The sequence below is a fragment of the Strigops habroptila genome, chromosome 4 (genome assembly GCF_004027225.2).
Source record: "Strigops habroptila isolate Jane chromosome 4, bStrHab1.2.pri, whole genome shotgun sequence".
In the NCBI taxonomy this organism is placed as follows: domain Eukaryota; kingdom Metazoa; phylum Chordata; class Aves; order Psittaciformes; family Psittacidae; genus Strigops; species Strigops habroptila.
Window position 1 is genome coordinate 28,691,506 of NC_046358.1, and position 18,121 is coordinate 28,709,626.

General features: G+C 39.6%; 1 protein-coding gene across 4 annotated transcripts in view; it reads left to right on the plus strand.

Moving 5' to 3' along the window:
* The window catches only part of TC2N (tandem C2 domains, nuclear), a 34,135-nt gene extending 19,410 nt beyond the window's left edge, over nucleotides 1–14,725 (plus strand). For 3 of the 4 annotated variants that reach the window (XM_030481805.1, XM_030481806.1, XM_030481803.1), the window contains exons 4-12: nucleotides 117–281; nucleotides 3,118–3,209; nucleotides 3,673–3,748; nucleotides 4,726–4,826; nucleotides 5,695–5,811; nucleotides 6,719–6,910; nucleotides 8,859–8,973; nucleotides 9,435–9,634; nucleotides 12,457–12,659. In XM_030481805.1, the coding sequence (XP_030337665.1) occupies nucleotides 117–281; nucleotides 3,118–3,209; nucleotides 3,673–3,748; nucleotides 4,726–4,826; nucleotides 5,695–5,811; nucleotides 6,719–6,910; nucleotides 8,859–8,973; nucleotides 9,435–9,634; nucleotides 12,457–12,567 (1,169 nt within the window). In that variant the 3' untranslated portion in view covers nucleotides 12,568–12,659. Of the gene's footprint in view, nucleotides 1–116; nucleotides 282–3,117; nucleotides 3,210–3,672; nucleotides 3,749–4,725; nucleotides 4,827–5,694; nucleotides 5,812–6,718; nucleotides 6,911–8,858; nucleotides 8,974–9,434; nucleotides 9,635–12,456 lie in introns of all 4 variants that reach the window. The other variant, XM_030481804.1, reaches the window with a different exon arrangement.
* Nucleotides 14,726–18,121: the final 3,396 nt, after the last annotated feature.

Genomic DNA, 18,121 nt, shown 5'->3' on the forward strand with positions numbered 1-18,121 from the left:
GATAATATTGAAATATTTTGTCCTTTGCCCTGAAGGCAATCTGCCTGCCTTTTGAAGCCAGGCAGCATGTGTTATGTCTGGAACTCTTGCACTTGATGTTTACTTGTGCTCCACAGAATCTGCCAGAGCCTCATTTGGTGACCGGAAAGCAGAACTGCACGGCGTGTACCAGTGGCCCCACTATGACGTGTATAACCCGTTCTATTTGGAGCAGCGGGTTTCGCCAGATCTGATTAGGCGCTTCCAAGCAAAATCAGATAATAGGAAATTATATGGATCAGGTGAGAAGGACTGCACCCTGATTTTTCCGTCGTCCTCTCTTTCCCAGTGTTTATAGGTGAGAGAAAAAAGCCATTAGTCTACAGAAGACGTTTGTTATAGCAGTTCTCAAACTAGTCTGTATGCTACAGATGCTTTTTGGTTGGTGAATCAGTCTGTGGAGCCAGTTCTGCTTTGATTTCCAGCTGCACTGTTACTTTCTGTCTTTTGAGGTCTTAACAAAGCTTGCATGCATCACACGAAGGTAAAAAATTGGCAAGGCAAGCTAGTGTAGCTGCCTCTGATCCCAAACAGGATGCAGTACTGCAGATTCCAGTTACCAGTAATAGAGTGAGGGAGATGGAAAAAGGAAGTCAGGCAGTATGTTGAGTGGAGGAATGCATGAGGAGTGTATATATATATGGAGAGAGGAACAAGCACCAAAAAACCATTCAGGAGCAGATGACAAGAACAGGTGCAAAATGGGAAGTGATGCTATATGCCAGTTTTTCTGGCTTTTGAAGGTGCAGAAATGTCCTCACTTCTCATTGCATGTGTTTAAGAATGGGGGAGGGCTGTGAGATAGTAAAAGTTTAGCTAGAAAGTGTTTAGCTACCTAGGTAAAAGTTTACTTCTGTGCTGTTCATTGGTATATGTATCCTATAATGAATACTGTTTAAAGTAAATGACTAAGTGTTGCTTGCTGTAGGTGATTGCTAAGGCAAACACATTCAGAAAACTCATACAGTCAAAGAAATGCACACACCTCTATTGAATCAGAAGCTGGCAACAATGTGTATTTTAAAAGATGTTTTAGTTAGAATGGTATAGCATGCTGCTTCTACAGCTGGGGGAAATATCTCAGTCTGTGGCTTGTTTTAAAAATAATTCTGAATCACCATAGAGACTACGTGAGAAGACTACTCCATTTATTTTCTTTTTAAGAGAACAAAACACACATAGCATTTCAGCCGCCGTTAACACATATGGTTTTGCTAGGCTTTGTAAGCACCTGTGGTGGGAGCCAAATGGGTTTTATAAACTGTCTTGAATTTTCCCTTCAGTTCATCGTCTCTTTTATGTTTTCTTCAAGCTAAGTAAACGCTTCACTAGTTTTGTCTTAGTAAGCTTAAGTATAAGAAAGGTCACTTAAGTGTGTCTAGAGTACAGTTCTAAAAAAGTCTTCTTCCTCCAGAGTTTTTTTGACAGCTCTTTCAGAACCTACATGATTCTCTTCATGTGCATCTATAGACTATTTAAGCAAAACTCTAAGCCTGTTTTGTTGCAGCAAGTGCTATGATACTGTTCATGTGGGTGGGATTAGAACTACAGAATGTGTTTACTTGGAAGGTATGAAGTGAAATTCTTGACCTTTCATGTCAAGCCCTCCCTCCATGTTCTTTGAAAACGTTAACCAGCTTTACTAGATGCAGCAGATCGTACTGTCTTTAAAGCATTTTGGTGATTTGTAACCTGTAGGCTCGAGTGGATGTTTCTCAGTAAGCTGGGAAGTCATGAGTACTGAATATGGAATGAATTTCCATAACCATAATCAATTTCAAATCAACTAATGAGCTGGACTCTACTACTTGCTCCTATTATATCAAATAAGATTTCTAGGCTTTGTGTGATATTATAATGGTACTTCTACACCAGACTTCATGAACAACTCAGACCTTTTATGTCATGCACACGAGAGAATTTGGAGCTTGTGCCAGCCATACAGGCCTTCATTAAATTTTATCTAAATTATTATGTTACCTTCCATTTCCTCCTATGGGTTCTCAAAACTATCTTTATCTTTTGCTCTCTTTTTCTTCCTTGGGAAAAGAAAAATTTATTCTTTATTGTCACATCTTACAAGAAGCATAATTGTTTTTTTCTTTTGATAGCAATAAAAAAGGGAAACAAATTTTCAGTAACAAGCGATGTAATTCTGTTAAGCTGAGATCAGTGAATTGTAATAGAAGTCTTCTGAAATACTGTAACAATTCTGAAATATTGTAACAGCATTGCAAGAAAAAGCCATTCATTACATCAGATAGTCCCAGAAGTTAAACCATACCGCTTTCAGTATGGGTCAGTTTCGAAGCTGGGAGGCTTGAAAAACCTCTTGAATGTTATTGGAGTCAGCAAAGATTCCTGAAACAGTGGCACTAGTTCAGCTCTCATTTTCTGCTAGTGCCACATATTATGCACAGTGTGTTTTAGCTCCATATTGCTTTGAGGTCAAAAGAAAACTGAGAGGCTCTATTTAACCACCTCCAACTGCTGAGGAAACTATCCTTCTATAAAATAAAGATCTTGCTTTTTTGCTATAACAAGTACATGTCATCTTAGAGTTAAGACTTGCTTTGTCTGAGATTGAGTAAGGGTGCAGATTATGGTACTTTGACACTATGATCCGTAAAGCCAGGTAGATGAGGACAAGTTTAGCAGGCAACATGTTTTTGCCACTGGGATGTTAACTATGGAAAAATATTAAAAAGGAGACCAGGTTAAGCCCCAGTTCTGGCTGACTAGATTTAAAGACAAGGCTTTCTGTTTTGCTAACATATCTACAAAAAAACCCATTTCTCTTGAGGAAATAACTTGAGGCAGGCTTCCCATTCCACCAGCGCTACCAATGTGATCAAGTAAGTTCAAACTATTTCAAAGATGGAATTGATAAAGATATTTTAATGGCTTGTTCTCTCTTGAAAAGGGGAAGCAGGGAAAAGTGCTAACATCCTTCCTTAGATGTTGTTTAGCTAGTTTTCAATCCTACCATAGGTCTACTTAAATTTAAAAAAGCTTCTTTTTTTTTTTTTTCTAGCAACATTGCTTACATGATTTGTATTGTTCTCTTTGTCTTTTTAGTTAGTGATTTGAGATCCAGTGCTTTACCTGGATCATTTGATGTAAGTCGTTCAATGTTCGATCTCAGAAGCCCACCTCATCGCTTCATGAAGGTGAGTTCCCCTTGTAACTTAGGTTATACTGAAAACTCACCTTACTTGGTGTATCTGTTCCTGTTGCATTGTGTTTTCAAAGTAATAACTGAGAGCCATTGAACTATGCACTGGAAAGGCTAGGGGGAAAAGTTCAGTGTCTTGACCAACTTCAAGAGGCTCTTTCCTGATGTCTCCTCTGACTACTGCTGTTTTGGCCCAGTGGGGCTGTTAAGAAACCCGAGTAGTCTGTTAGGCAGGCCAAGACAGACAAGAGGTCACGGTTCTGAGCTCGCCATATGTGTCCTGTCATTGTGTTAAAGTAGTAAATTCCATGCTGCTGGATAAAGAGGTTAGTAGGGAATGAGACAATTATTTGAAATTGGGTGTTGTTTGCTTTTCATCATGTCTTGTCTGATGGTAGAATCTCTCCAGCTTTTTACATCTGTTGCCCTGAATGAAGTGACTTTATTTTTGCCTCCAGAGATACGATTCATTATCCAGTGTACCTAGCAGTACCTCTTCCAGGAAGGATTCACAAGGCAGTAACAGGAGTCTGGGTAATGTTTTGTTTGTTTACATTGTAATGAAATATTTCCCTTTGCACTTGAAACATTAAGTTGTCTCTACTGTTGATGGGAGGGGGAGGGGGTGTTTGTTTTGGGTTTATTTTTGGTTTGGGGCTTCTTTTTTTGGTTAGGGTTTTTTTTAGATGACTATAATTAGCAAATGACCCCTGGATTTACTACCTCAGTGAAGTACAAAATTGCAGATATTCTGTTAGGATAGAATGCAGCACCTTGGTCACAGTTCTAGTCCTTTTTTAGGTATCAGTGTTTTTCTGTGGGAAGTGCCTGGAATCCAATACCCATATTACACTGAGAATTAGGAAGGAATATTGCAAGCAAACCTAGTATGCTTATTTAGGAAAAAATGCTGAAGAAGTGGAGATACTGGAAAATAAATCTTCAAAAATTAATCAAGTCCCCATGGAAGTGACCCTGCTGGAAGTCAGAATTTCACCCATTCTCCTCAAAAAGAAGACTGGAGGGGCAATGACCCAGTTTCAGTTATGCCAGAGAAACACTGGATGTTAAATGGTTCTTCTGACTTGGAGAAAATCACAGTAGTGAAATGTTTACCAAACTGGAATTGAAATCTGGGAAAGATAAAAAGCAGGCAAATTTATAAACTTAACAGTGGAAGTGATTAATCCCAGGGAAGTGATAGATTATAAATATTTCTCAGGAATATGCTTTTTTTCCTTTGTAAAAGTTGTTCAAGTACAACACAAGTTATAAAATTCAATATTGATAACTGAGGTAAACGTGAAGGCTTTTAGCTGTGCAGAAGGTCAGGCTACAGGACTTCATGGATATTTTGTCCTTAAAATGTAGGTGTTAAGGTATTTCAAACTTATTTTGAGAGAAGTTTTCAAAGATAGGCAGTCCACCTACTAACATGTTCCCTTATTCTTGGAATGAACTTTTAAAATACTGCATTACTTTCAAAAACACTAATTGGCTTTCTTCCATAGATACTATTACATTATCAGGTGATGAACGAGACTTTGGAAGACTGAATGTGAAGTTGTGTTATATTTCTTCTGTAGAACAGATCTGGATCACAGTTTTACATGTAAGCAAATATAAATAACTTGATTGTTATTTACTCAAATGTCTATTTTATTAAGTGTTAATCTCATTAAATTTGGCTCCCTGTTACGTTAAGGAATACTTTTAGGAGAAAAAGAAGATTACTTTTAAGTATTAGTATAAACAAAGTTCAGTCAAATGTAATACTGGGCTTCATTCAAAGTATCTTCCTCTCCTTCACCCACCCTCACCCCAGCTCTGCAACCTCTGTTCTGCTGCAATCAATAGTAAAAAGTATAAAAAGTTGAATCTAACTCTATATGTTACTATACATATATTCTGATTGTGGAGTGAGGAAGTGTTCAGCATAGGTAAGAAAGATGAGCTGGTCATAGGCTGGTCCTGCTATGGAAATTGGGAGGCAGCAAACTGGAGCTATTTTGGAGGCAGCATTTAACAGACTTTAACACTTCCTTCAGGGCAGAACCATAACAACACTTTGAGGGCATGTAGCTTCTTGTGGCTTTTTTGTTAGCTAATGTGATATTGTTTTGCTGGCTGTTTTATAAATTTCCAGGAACTGTGAATAATTTTTGGGCAATGGAAGTTCGAGTAGTCAGAAATCCTCATAACTACATCAAGTGATAAACACTACATAAGGGATTTCATGATTTATCTGTTGTCAAATTGCCACATAGTGAAATCATTAAAATCTACTGAAAAATTTTTTACCCTCTGGTTGTAAAAATTAATTATTAAAAGATCTGAAGTGATGCAATCATTACATTGGCTCTGATTTTTAGTCAGTATTACAGGAATTAAGCATAGTTCTAGAACAGTGGAGAAGACTCAGTTGTCTGAAGGCCAGAATCTTATGTTGTCTAAACTTACTGTCTTTTTCAATGTTGCAGTGCAAAGACCTAAGCTGGCCTTCTAGCTGTGGGCAACATCCTCATATCTATGTCAAGGGAATTCTCACACTGCCCAAACCAGTGCATTTCAAATCTTCTGCCAAGGAAGGGTGTACTGTAAGTAGAGGCGGGGAAAACACCATGAAATCTTTTCCCCAAAGAAGTAAAAGTGAAATGTAAATGTGTTTGGTTGTTTGGTTTTTGTTTTTGTTTTGTTGGTTTTTTTTTTAATGGTCCAAACATCCACTCCTATGCCATATTTGCTGTGGTAGTTGCCTAAGTTTGGGTTACTTCTCCCCATCTCTTCCAGCCCCCTTTCTCAAAATCCTATTAAAAGCCTCATTCCACTTCCTCCCCCTATATATCCTCTGTTGCATTCCACTGTTGCCCTCCTTCTCTCGCAAGTCTGCAGGACAGATATGCTCACAGGGGACTGAATCATGAGCTGCTGGCCTTGGCAACTCAGTGGTGGGGGACTGGAGGAAGATTGGGCATACCTGTAGGTGCACATTCACCCCAGGGAAGGTAGATGTACTGCCTCTCATTAGGGCAGGAGACAAAGTTCATACTTCCTTTCTACAGAAGGTAGTAAGAATTGGTTGCATGGGACAAGACTCCTGCTCTGTCATTAACTGAATATTAAGGGGGTAGAAGGTAAAGCAGCATAAAACTCCCATAATGTGAGTCAGAGGCAAAAGAAAATAAAATTAGCAGGAGAGACAGAAGCAAAAGGCCACAGAGGATTTAGCTGTGACAATGTGTATATGCTGTTGTAAAGCTCCAGAAGAGATGGCCTCAACTCATTATCGTAGTGAAAAATAATCGAGAGCTTTGTCCCTGCCAGGGCGTGACAATGAGATGGTGAGTCTGTGGGGACTTTCCACTGCAAAAGCACACTTTTCCATGGCAACCTAAAACGGTAGCTGGGAGCAGTGGCTATAGGACCAGGAAGCCTTAGTTTTTAGGTTTCTATCTCAGTGCAACTCTTACAGTGATGACGTTACCCCTCTGTTTTTCTTTCTAGGACATGGAATTTATGGAAACTTTTGTATTTGCTATTAAACTGCAAAGCCTGCAGGCTGTCCGATTGGTATTTAAAATCCAGACACAGACTCCCAGGAAAAAAACAATTGGAGAATGCTCCTTGGCACTGCGGGAGCTCAGCTCGGAGGAGTCAAGTCATTGGCTGGATATATCTCCTCCTTCCAAGGCACCTGTAAGTGCCAATACTGCAAAAGTATGTTGTTGTATCAACTAGAAAGAGTTGCTGGAAATGAAAGTAAAGTAATTTAGTAGTAATTTAATGTTAATGCAATCAGGGGGGTGGTGTCTCTTTTTTCTTATTTTCTTTTTATCCTTTTTTAGTTTTTTTCTTCCCCTCATCCTTCCTCTCCCCCGCCCTGTTCTTGGGAAGAGGCATTCTGATGGGGAAAAAATGCAGACTGTAGCTGTTCTGGTCATAAACTGCAGCTGTTTCTGGGAAAAGACTAGAGCAAGCTCTTCCACACCATGGTCTGCAGCTTGAGGGAGCAGTATGCTGGGGAAATGTTCAGCAATGTACACCAGGTAATTGCCTTTTCTGACCAAAAAAGCATCAGAAGATCCTTAGGACTACAGCAAGAGCTCAAAACAAATGGAATCTGCTTTTGTTATGGAAGAAAAGTGCCAAGATCTTCAGTGGCTTGAAACTGCAGAGATAGCTATATATTTAATGTTCAGATTCCATGCTGTGAAGTAATAATTCAGACAGTTCATTTCCATTAGCATAATAAGAAGCAGGTGGTTTTCACACTGGGATTGCCTTTCCCCCTACCCTTCGTTTGTTTGTTTCTTCAACAGATTGTGTCTAGACATTTGTATTTGCAACAAATTAAACTTGAATTAGCAATTCAAAAGCAAATTTTATCTAAGTGTGTCTGAGTAATATGAATGATACTCTTGATTTCTAACATAAGTTACACTTGACATTTTTTAGTTCCAACAAGAATAACCGTATTGCTTCAAAATACATAAGCTTAAGTGACAGAGGAAGCTGTTTTAGAAACTCCTTCATCCCAGTGTAAATTCCTGTATCACCTCATGGTTTCTCTCTCTGTGTTGGCTTTTCTCACCATTATTTCTGAGAGCCCTCCAGACACGGCTGGAATTCATTCCTGTACTACCCTGGCAGGCAGCAAGTACCCTACTTGCCAATAGAGAGCCAAAGCTCAGTTGAGTAAGTGGCTTCCTCTCAGGGTTACATAGAAGGTTTACGGCTGAGCTGCAAAGAGAATTTGAGTCTCTTAGATGAACTGGAGCCCGACTTCACTGTTACTGACCTGTTGCTCTCTTACTTGGTACATTTTGCTTCACTGAAGTGCATTAAAACTTGAAGGGAACTAGGACTAGCAATATCCTTTTAAATGGAGGCTGTCAGGAAACCTGTGTCCCCACTGGCCTTCTCCCGCTGTTCTTAAGTGCTCAGAGTACATTAGCATCTGACAGGAGAGTAATGAGGATGCCTCAATGCACCTTTGCAGCTAGCAAGAATACTATAAATTATAAAATACAAAAATTCAAGGCTGGAGATCTCAGTACAGTCAGAGCGTGGGGGGTGTGTATGTACCTAGGCATGTAAAACAAGTAATTCCATAACATGGGAAACATCACAGCATGCAGTCTCCCTGTTATGTTCGTAACATTAAGTGTTGGGGCCTTGTACCTATAGAAAGCATTGCTTGTATCTCCTTATTGTAAAATTCAGAAGTTTGGGAAAAGAACTCCAAAGGTTTTTTGTACTAGTGGAGCACAGCGGGTCTCTCACTTCCACACCGGGTTTAGTAGAGCTACAACTGCATGTCAGGTTTTCCCTGTATGTCTGCACTTACCATTGAGGGATCTTTCCCAGGTGACCATTTATCCAGTGTCTCTGGCTGCAGCCCATTAGGGCCATATGTGTGCTGCACGTAAGCAGTCCATCAGCAGAGCACGTGTACTGCAGCTGTGACAAGTGCAAGATGCACTTACTGTGCATCTGCAGGTTGTGTATACAATACATACTTTTATTTCTGCCCAGGAAATCCCAGATATAAATGTGGGAGCCCAGTATATGACAGAATTCCTGTGTTTCCTGAGTTTATAAGCAACTTAATCCAGATGTCATAGCAACATTCTTCTGCTTGTAGGTGTGCTGCGCAGAACTTCAAATAGGAACTTGTTTTCAAGCAGTAAACAGGAGGATACAGTTACAGATTCTTGGAGCACAAAACCTTCCAGTTTCATCTACACCACTGTCTTCAAGTAAGTTACATCAGCTGTCTCATGCCTCCTGTCTAGAAACAGGTAAATTGCTGCTCAAATGGGTTGGCAATTCATAACATTCCTTACAAACCTCAGACTAACATACTGTGCAGTAGATTTCCATTGCCAAGGCTTGTTTCCACAGATGTCTTACTTGATTACTTTTTGTTTGGTTTGAAGCTATGTGTTTATGTATTTTGGAAGGTTTGTATCCCAGTATTAATCCTGACATATAAAAGCATTATCCTGCACTTGCTGTTTGCACACTGTGTTAATCAATTCAATATTATTGAACATACTCTGTGACTAGTCAGGAAAGCTATTGTACAGTCCTTTTGGCCAGACTTTTGGGAATTCGTTGCAATCTGAACCATACATGTAGATCTTGTCAGTTCCTTTTTGGGTGTGTTTGTGAGTAACGCTTTGTGTGCTATGCCTTTTTCCCCTCCCTTTTGTGCTAGATTTCTTTGTGAAAGTTGGAATGTTTACTACAGAAGGGATGATCTATAAGAAGAAGACTCGTCTTCTGAAGTCCAGTAATGGCCAAGTGAAGTGGGGAGAAATGATGATTTTTCCAGTTAGCCAAGCTGAACATGGAATTGGTTTTCTCATCAAGCTCTACAGCAGAAGCTCAGTGAGAAGAAAACACTTCCTAGGACAGGTTGGTTTCTGCTAACTGGCATGATATCCTTTAATTAAAATCCAGTTCCACAGGTTTCTTGGTATGAGTTCTAGAATACTTTAAATAAGGTGGCATATAACAAAATAGTAAATGCTAATAAACTCTCCTGGATGTAACCCAAGAAAGAATAGTACTGGGCTCTTAAACATGCGCTAACATCAGAATGGGAGTTGACACTTGATTTTTCTTTTAAGAAGAAATCCTTGAGTCATTTTTGTGTGGAGTACTACTACGTGGAAGATTCCTTCCCACAGATAGACACACAATCTCCTCCTTGCCTCTAGGCTTTCTAAAGAGTTCCACAACCTACAATGTACTGTACGGAAAGGGAGTGTGTTGGCTTACCATACCAAACTTACAAACAGGTGTGTGTAAAAGGAATTATCAACAGCTACAATCAGATTTCCTTCCTGGGTAGAATACTGCTGAAATCAGCACCATATTCCAAATGTGTATGATCAAGTGATAACATAGGTGACCAAACACAAAACTATTTTTCAGTTGAGTGCTCTCTCCCCTCACCCCTCTTTTAAACAGCTGGAGCTTCAGTACTGTCTCTTTGAAAGCATATTTACTTAACCACCATACAGCTTGGTAGTCTGGTTTCTTTATTCTCTGTCCTCTTCCCCTGGTTGTTCTAATTTACACTCATCTTGTCCCTTCTTTCTCTCCCACTCTAGTCAGCGCTTGTCAGGTCACACCTGGAATACTGTGCTCAGTTCTGATCTCCGCTATACAAAAAAGATGTGGACAGGCTGGAGAGGGTCCAGAGAAAGGGCCACAAGGATGATCAAAGGACTGGGAAGCTTGCTGTAGGGGGAAAGACTGAGAGAACTGGGTTCATTCAGCCTACAGACAAGAAGGCTCGGGGGAGACCTTCTCACTATGTTCCAGTATTTAAAGGGTGGCTGCAAAGAAGATGGAGACTCCCTTTTTACAAGGAGTCCATGGAAAAGATGAGTGGTGACGGGCACAAGTTACTGCTGGGGAGATTCTGACTGGACACAAGAGGAACATTTTTCACAATGAGGATAATCAGCTATTGGAATAATCTCCCCAGGGAAGTGGTGGATTCCCCAGTATTGGATACTTCTAAGATTTGGCTGGACAGGGTGCTGGGATATCTAGTCGATGTCATGCTCTGCCTAGAAAGGTTGGACCAGATGATCCTTGAGGTCCCTTCCAACCTAGTATTTTATGATTCTTCTTGGTATAGCAAGACATAGCTTTTCTTAATGCTCTGTGCTTTCCCTGACTCAGCTAGATTTAGCAGCAGAATATATGCCTAAATGAATAATGTAGAACTGATTTTGAGACCCCAACTGTAATGTCCCTTGTCAGACCTATGTCTGTACCTATCCTAGGTGCAGAAAATGGTACTGTCCCATTCTGGTGATGTTTCTTGTGCCTGCTGAAGACATGCAGTTATAGGAGATGCTGACAGGCTATAGAAGTGATGTGCCAGCAAGAGTTATGTGAAGTTCCTCCATTTTATGGAGTCTCATGTCATATACGTTTCATCCTTTTGTGATTGCTGTTGGTAGAATTGGATTTGGAATAGAAAAAAAAAAAAAAAAAAGAATTGTTCATCTTAGTTGTGCTACCTTGGAGCAAAAATAACCGGGTATGATTTTGCAGTCACTTAGCAATATATGAGGTCATCTCTATCTGATGAGTTACATTTAATCATGGATCTTATTTTTAGGGGGAGGAAATGAGCTACTTCTGCTCCTTGGAGGTTATTTGGAAAGGTTGTTTCAGCTCATACAGGCAGACATTGCCACATAACACATGAAGACATAAAATATAGCTCAGGGAAAAATGTACTTTGAGCAATTGGCTGGGTAGCTGGAAAAAGATGAATATAGCTGGATCTATTAATTTTGTTCTTCAGAGGGTGATGTTTAATTGGATGCTGTTCTAAGCAGACAATACTTAGATTAGCCTGCTTTTGCAGGCATGTCTTTAATCATGACCAAAATGTATATTGCATCTCTGTGGAGATGTCTGTGGTATTCTGGAAGACATTATTCTCACTTCTTGAGGACTCCATGCCTCAGCAGTGTAGGCTAAATGTATTTCATGGTGAAGGTTTCTGAGAAGTCTTAAGAGGACTCATTCTTGGAAGACTTGAGGAAATAGAGTCCTGTAAATAATGATACCTACTTACATAAGCAGAATTCTTTTTGGCAATGGAGGCTGGTGATAATCTTCAGAGGAAAATGTCCTCCTTGTACCTCATTTCCTCATTTAAGTATCCATTAATTGAATACTGAGAAGAAACGGACTCTTACTGCGTGACTATGTGTGGTATGGGCATGTTAGTAACCTCTGTGGAATGCAGGTTTGGCCTTGTCCATTGGGGTGTGCAGTTTTAAATGCACATGAAAATGCTGGACAGCTAGCTGAGGATGCCAGATGGCTTGCAGCCAACTGGAGTCTGAAAGCATAGAGCCATCACTGGCCCTCATGAGCCCTTGAACCCAGCACGTGCATTTGAGTGGAGCAAGGAATGCTTGACTTAAAACATCTTATTAAGCACAGAAACATTAGTATGTAGTGAGTTCTCTAAACTATTTTAGAGACTAAATTTAAACCCAGACTCCCTGTGTTCCCAGCTGAAAGCCAAAATATGTTAGTCGTAACAGATCTGTATTTGTTGCTCTTACACTTTGTTCGCAGTCTACATGTTGTATCTCATTCTACGCTTCCATGGTATTTATTTGGAGCCAGTAAATTCTGGGCCTATGTGTTATATCAGGAAAGCTCAATTTTATTTTTCTTTTTGTTTCTTTCTGCAGATCTGGATAAGTTCTGATAGCAGTAACAGTGAAGCAGTAAAGCAGTGGAGAGATACTATTGCTAACCCTGAAAATGTTGTTGTTAAGTGGTACAACATTGGTCCGTCTTGAAGACTGCAGATGAAACTCAGGACTGATTTTCCTACAGAGATACTCCTACACTGTTTAAAATAGTATAAATAAAAATAAAAATATTGTCCACACAAGTTCTTTGGAAGTTCTCCACTACATCAAACCTCCGTGGTAACTGGGAAAATTCAGTTTCACCAAGAGGAATGTTGGCTAAATATTATTAAGAGGAAAACTTAGGAAATGGAAAAGGGCTCATTTGATTTTAACAAATCAACACTGAAAAATATATTTTTGTCCCTTTCAAGCTCCATAGGAGCACAGGAATCCAGTCTTGGAGAAAAGCAGCTTGAATCAGCATCTTCTTCACTAGTCACTGGCACTATCCTCATCTGAGAATTGGTCCAGTCAGTGGCTTGATCCTAGGTACCTCTGAGCCTCTCGGACTGCACCTGTGCTGACACCATTTGGTCAGAGAAATGTGTGCCTGAGCAAGTGGGAAAGCTGTAGCAGTAGAAGGCATAAAGGGAACTTTGCAATAAGGCAGTATCCAAAGGCTTTTCTAGTCTCCATCTTTGATGAAGGGTTGTTCAGTACCCTGACATGCCTGTAGCTTGTGTTTTCCCCCATCCTTCTCTAAACAGAGCGATTGAAAGATAGGAGTTTCTCTGATTGTGATCTTTGCAAGTAGGGCCCTCCAGACTTGCTCTGTTTGGGTGAATTCTGGTTGGAATCAATGGAATAATATAAAGAGGCAACAACCCTGCCTAGAATCAGGGCTAGTATTTTTAGATAAATTTCTTGTATAGAATTCTTACACGTAAACCACTTCCTATCTAATCAACAATGTTCTAGCATTTGCTTACATTGCTAAAACCCAGACTAACATGTACGAAGGAGTAGGCAAATATTTACTGGCATAAGTGCTTTTTGATATTAAAATGCAGCACAGTATGGAACTCAGCTTTTTTTAAAAGATGGGCTACTACTGCAGAAATATTTGTTACATGATGATGAAAAATTACGTGTGGGAGTATTTTTGCTACTTGTTTGTAGCACGAAAAAATTACCATATTTGCATTGCAAATTATATTTCTCGTACAAAATCCTAAGATTATTTTTTCTGTCAGTCCCCATATTTTCAGGGGTTTATTCACAGTTATTTTTAAGGTGGGAAAATGCCATGTATATGAACGTCTAAAAGCACAGACCTCTGCTCTACTTGAACTATGGGATTTGAAAAATATGTATATTCTATTAAATCCACTGCTTACAGATTTACTGTTGGCTGTCTGGACTGTACAAATGCATATGTTTGTATAGACACTGAATAATTTTCTCTTTTTATAACTTGGATCCCTTTCAAGCATTTGACATGGACTAGAGTGGCAGTGAGAGCACTTGCTGCTGCAAGGCAAAGAAACACTGGGGAGCAAAGAAAATGCTGTAACAGGAAAGCACATTGTATTTAAGTGTAGAGCTCACAGCATCTTTAACTTTTTTGACTTTGAGTAAGGGTCAAGAAAAAATAGAATCTCTTTGATATTTCTCTTTTATGAGCTGATAATTAAAGCTTTTAAAACTTCAACCATACAGATTTTTGGTTTTGAAATTCAGTGTTTTGAAAATGGGCAAACAAAAGGATTTTCCCAGGCTCTTACATATTCTGCTTTTGACCAGTTTTTATAAATTAACTGGAAAAGTTTTGCATGTTACTTGGAGAACAAACATGAGTTCTAGCTCTTACTGACACTCTTTGCAGAGCTCCCAGTAGGCCCAGAGGATCTTGACTGACAGCATTAACTTCCAGCCAGTTAAAACACTTGGGATGAGCCTGGCCTGATGGGTAAAATGAAAAAAAGAACTGGACCAAGCTGATGTTCTTAGAGTATCTTTACTTGAATATGACAATCTTTTTATTCATTGTGGCTGAACTGCAGTAAACAGAAGTGCAGACTGTTTCCTTATGTAGAATGCTGCTCTATTTGAAAGAGAAGACGGAATATCCCAGCACTTTGGAGGCTTCGATTACTACAGAGTGGTTCTAGAGAGACTGCCAACTCAGTGGATACTGTGTAAAATGGGCTTTTTGGGGCTGTTTAAGTACACCTAGCCCTTTAAAGGCCTAACTAGTAACATCTCTGTTTTCCTATGTTAATATTTAATCTATGTGTTCATAATAAAAGTTATGAACAGAAAATATTCCTTCGTTTTTTCCCCCCAATTATTTATACCTGTGTTTACCAGCATCTCAAACAGAAGTTCAAGTCCTACCTTTTTCTCTGAGAAAATGCCGGGTAAGGAACTGTATTTCCTGTAGTGTTGCATGCAGGGGAGTTGAGTGCTAACACACTGAGGAGATATGTAAGGCCTCTCTTTGCAAGATGCACACGGGTACCAGAGCACTCTGAAGAGTATAGTCTGAGGCACTGCTTCAGCCTGTGCTCATTCCCAGGCTTCGGAGTTTTCTGCATTTGCGTCTGCATTCATGTAAGAATTTAACAAATTCCGAATAGTTGGTTAAAGACACTATGCTTTTTTCCTACAAAATATGAGCATATAAGTTGCTTGTTGCCCAGACTTGTTCCTTAATTCAGAGCACTACACTGTTTCTACAGGAAACTGACTGTATTTCAGGTATGGAAAGCAGAAAGTCCTTTATTTGTCCCACCACACAAAATATGGCTCCGCTTGTTAATAGTCTCACCTGACACAGTGCACACTGCATTACTGAGAGCATGGCAGCAGAGCATTGGGATGTCTGTCTCTGTGCACACTCCAGCCCTGTTGTACCTAGCGGGGTAGAAAGAGAAAGAGGCAAGATGATGAAGAAAAGACACGTTGCAATGTTTTTGCTTTAACTGCTGTGCCCTACTTGTATCCTAATTACTGCCTCCCAAGATCCTGGGAGGAAACCGGGAATTCTCTTTGCTTTCACTACTGAGGAACATCATCCAGGAATGGAGAGGGTCCTGCCCAGCTCAAGAACCAAAAGGCGGCCACTCATCACATCAGCATTTACCTTGCAAGTAGACCAAAGCTGTGCTTCGAACAACGCATCTTTGCCCAAAATAATGGTCTCATAATAATGCCTGTTTTGGTGCTTTGGAGGACACCTGCCAGGTAAAGGGCTTGTCCAGAGGACTGCTTACAGTGGGTTGGAAAACAAAACTGTTCTGGAGGATAGGGGCTGCCAGTGAGTTAATTATGTGATGTTATTTGTATAGGAGGTGTTGCAGAGGATATATGGGAATGGAAAATGTCTGGAAGGAGACACTGGGGTGCATACACACTGACTCTTGAACAGAACTGTGAAAGATGGAAGATAATTTGTGGTGGTGTAGAATCAATCAGTTAGACAAACTTACTAGCTGTCACATAAAGCATTTTTCATTCATGCTTCACTAGGTCTAGAGCTTATCAGTATGGTTGTTATGTTAGACAATAGTCCTGAAGAAAAAATGTAAGACAAGGGGATACATGCATGTTCCTACCACCAGTCTGGGGGTACAGCTAACTTTACAATGGGTTTTTTCAGCGGGTGTTTCAATTTGAATGTCTTAAAATACCAACCGGAAAACAGCTGGAATGTCTTGCCTTTTAATTGCAGAATATTTTGCTTTACTGCTTAAGAGTCTACCTCACTATAAATACATGTGAGACTTTGGCTCCTCCAAATCAGCTCCTGGCTTATTTGAAACTAAGGCAGTTCTCCAACAAAGGAAAATGATGCATCATTTGAAGACCAAGCCACAATATAAATTAGCAAGGAACTTTATGTACTCCAGGATACGTGCAAGAGGAAGGAAAAAAGGTGTCTCAGAGCACTCTTCTAATGGTGACAGCTGTATGTTGTCTCTTTTGATGCATGTTCAGCCGCTATTTTGATTGTTATATCCAAGTTTACTGTTATTGAAAATACTTATAAAAGCTGGTTTTGTCAGTTCACTTAATTTGTAGATGTAAGGCACACATGGTTTATAGTTGGATTTGCTGTTGCTTCTAGTTAGTGACTTGACTCACTGAGCTTCCCAACTTGTAAAAATTTTGATGAAAGCAGCAAAGGTTCAGAAGCTGCACCACTTTTATTTCAATCAACTCCAAAATGGATGTAGGTGAACTGGAATACCAGTTATGATCGTACATTAAATGTTATTCATACAGAGATCTGTGCCTGCCATAGACTAAACTTGATGTGATTTTCCAGAATGTGTGTATATAACTTCACTGGTAAATCAAACAATTCTGTTTTATTTATTTATGACTAATAGCATTCTGTATGTAAACAAGGCCAAACAAATTTATTTTCCAAGTCTTTACATCTCAATGGCACAGCATGGCATCCCTTTTAAGGAAAAAAAATGTAAGATTCTACTTCAAAAGATGAGTGGATGTAAAAGTTTGTAAACCACACTATCATAGAACATTTCTTGGAAAATAATTGTATTTGAGTATCCAATCTTTTGTGATCACAACATAAATAGTGGCATATTGCTAAATCCATTAAGACATCCCTGGTTTGTTCCTTTGTTGGCAGGACATTTGTTTAAAACAAAAGGTAATTTTAAGCATTCAATTAAGCACATATGCTCTTTGACTTAAAAACTGCTTGCCCAATGGAAGTTGCTTTTTGAGTTATGAGTTCAATTCACAGCCAAGGCATAAGGCTGTCTAGAAATTGGGGGCAGGGTTGTCCCAGTTTTTACTTTCGTCCCGCCAACATACGTATGACATGGGTGGAAGGCTGCATAGTTGTGGAAAGCTTGGCATAAATCATGCTGGATATGGTATACCCTCCTTGTTTTTCCAGCTTCCGCTGTAAAATTACATCACCATGTAAATACAGCCCTGTACATGATCTCATGCTTGGTGCATGGAGAAAGCCATCACTAAAATCAGCACCACGTTCCACAAGCACTGCTCCAGCAGATTTAGATTTTTTCCCTAGTTGCACTGAGGAACAGGCCATCGTCTCTCACAATCTAGGGCAAAACTCCCTTTGCATTCAACAGAAGCAACTTGTCTTCAAAGCTGTTTTAGTTATTTCAGCATTGCGATGGTATGATTTTTCTAACAAAAGGTTACACACAGCTTATTTTTTCATATGTATTTTTAAATAGATAAAAATCTCTTCACAGTGATGTTTCTGTAAAAACTGAATTTCTTTGAAAGCAGATCTGCATCTCTTAAACATAATGCAATTTTGCCCATGGATTTTGGTGGCTTTGAAACAAAGCCTCTGTGCTGATTTTTTCCTCATATTTCTGACTGTGCAATTTTCTCCTTCATTTGCCCATAGCCTGCTGCTCTTCTCCCTCAGCATAAGCAAGTCTTTACATGATGTCTGCTTTTTGCAATTAACTTTCTGCTTTTCTAGTAATGTTTCCCTTCTTTTTCATCTAGAGTTGGGACCAGCATTATACATGTCCTAATTTTGGTGTTTAAAGAACTAGCTACAAGCAGAAGGCTTTCAGTCCTAGGGCTTGTATCATGTCTGATGCTCTGCATTTCTACACTACTTTTGCTCACAGCTTTGATGGTACGGTTCTTTTGGAGCTCCCTCAGTTTCTGTACTGTCTACCACCACTGAATACAA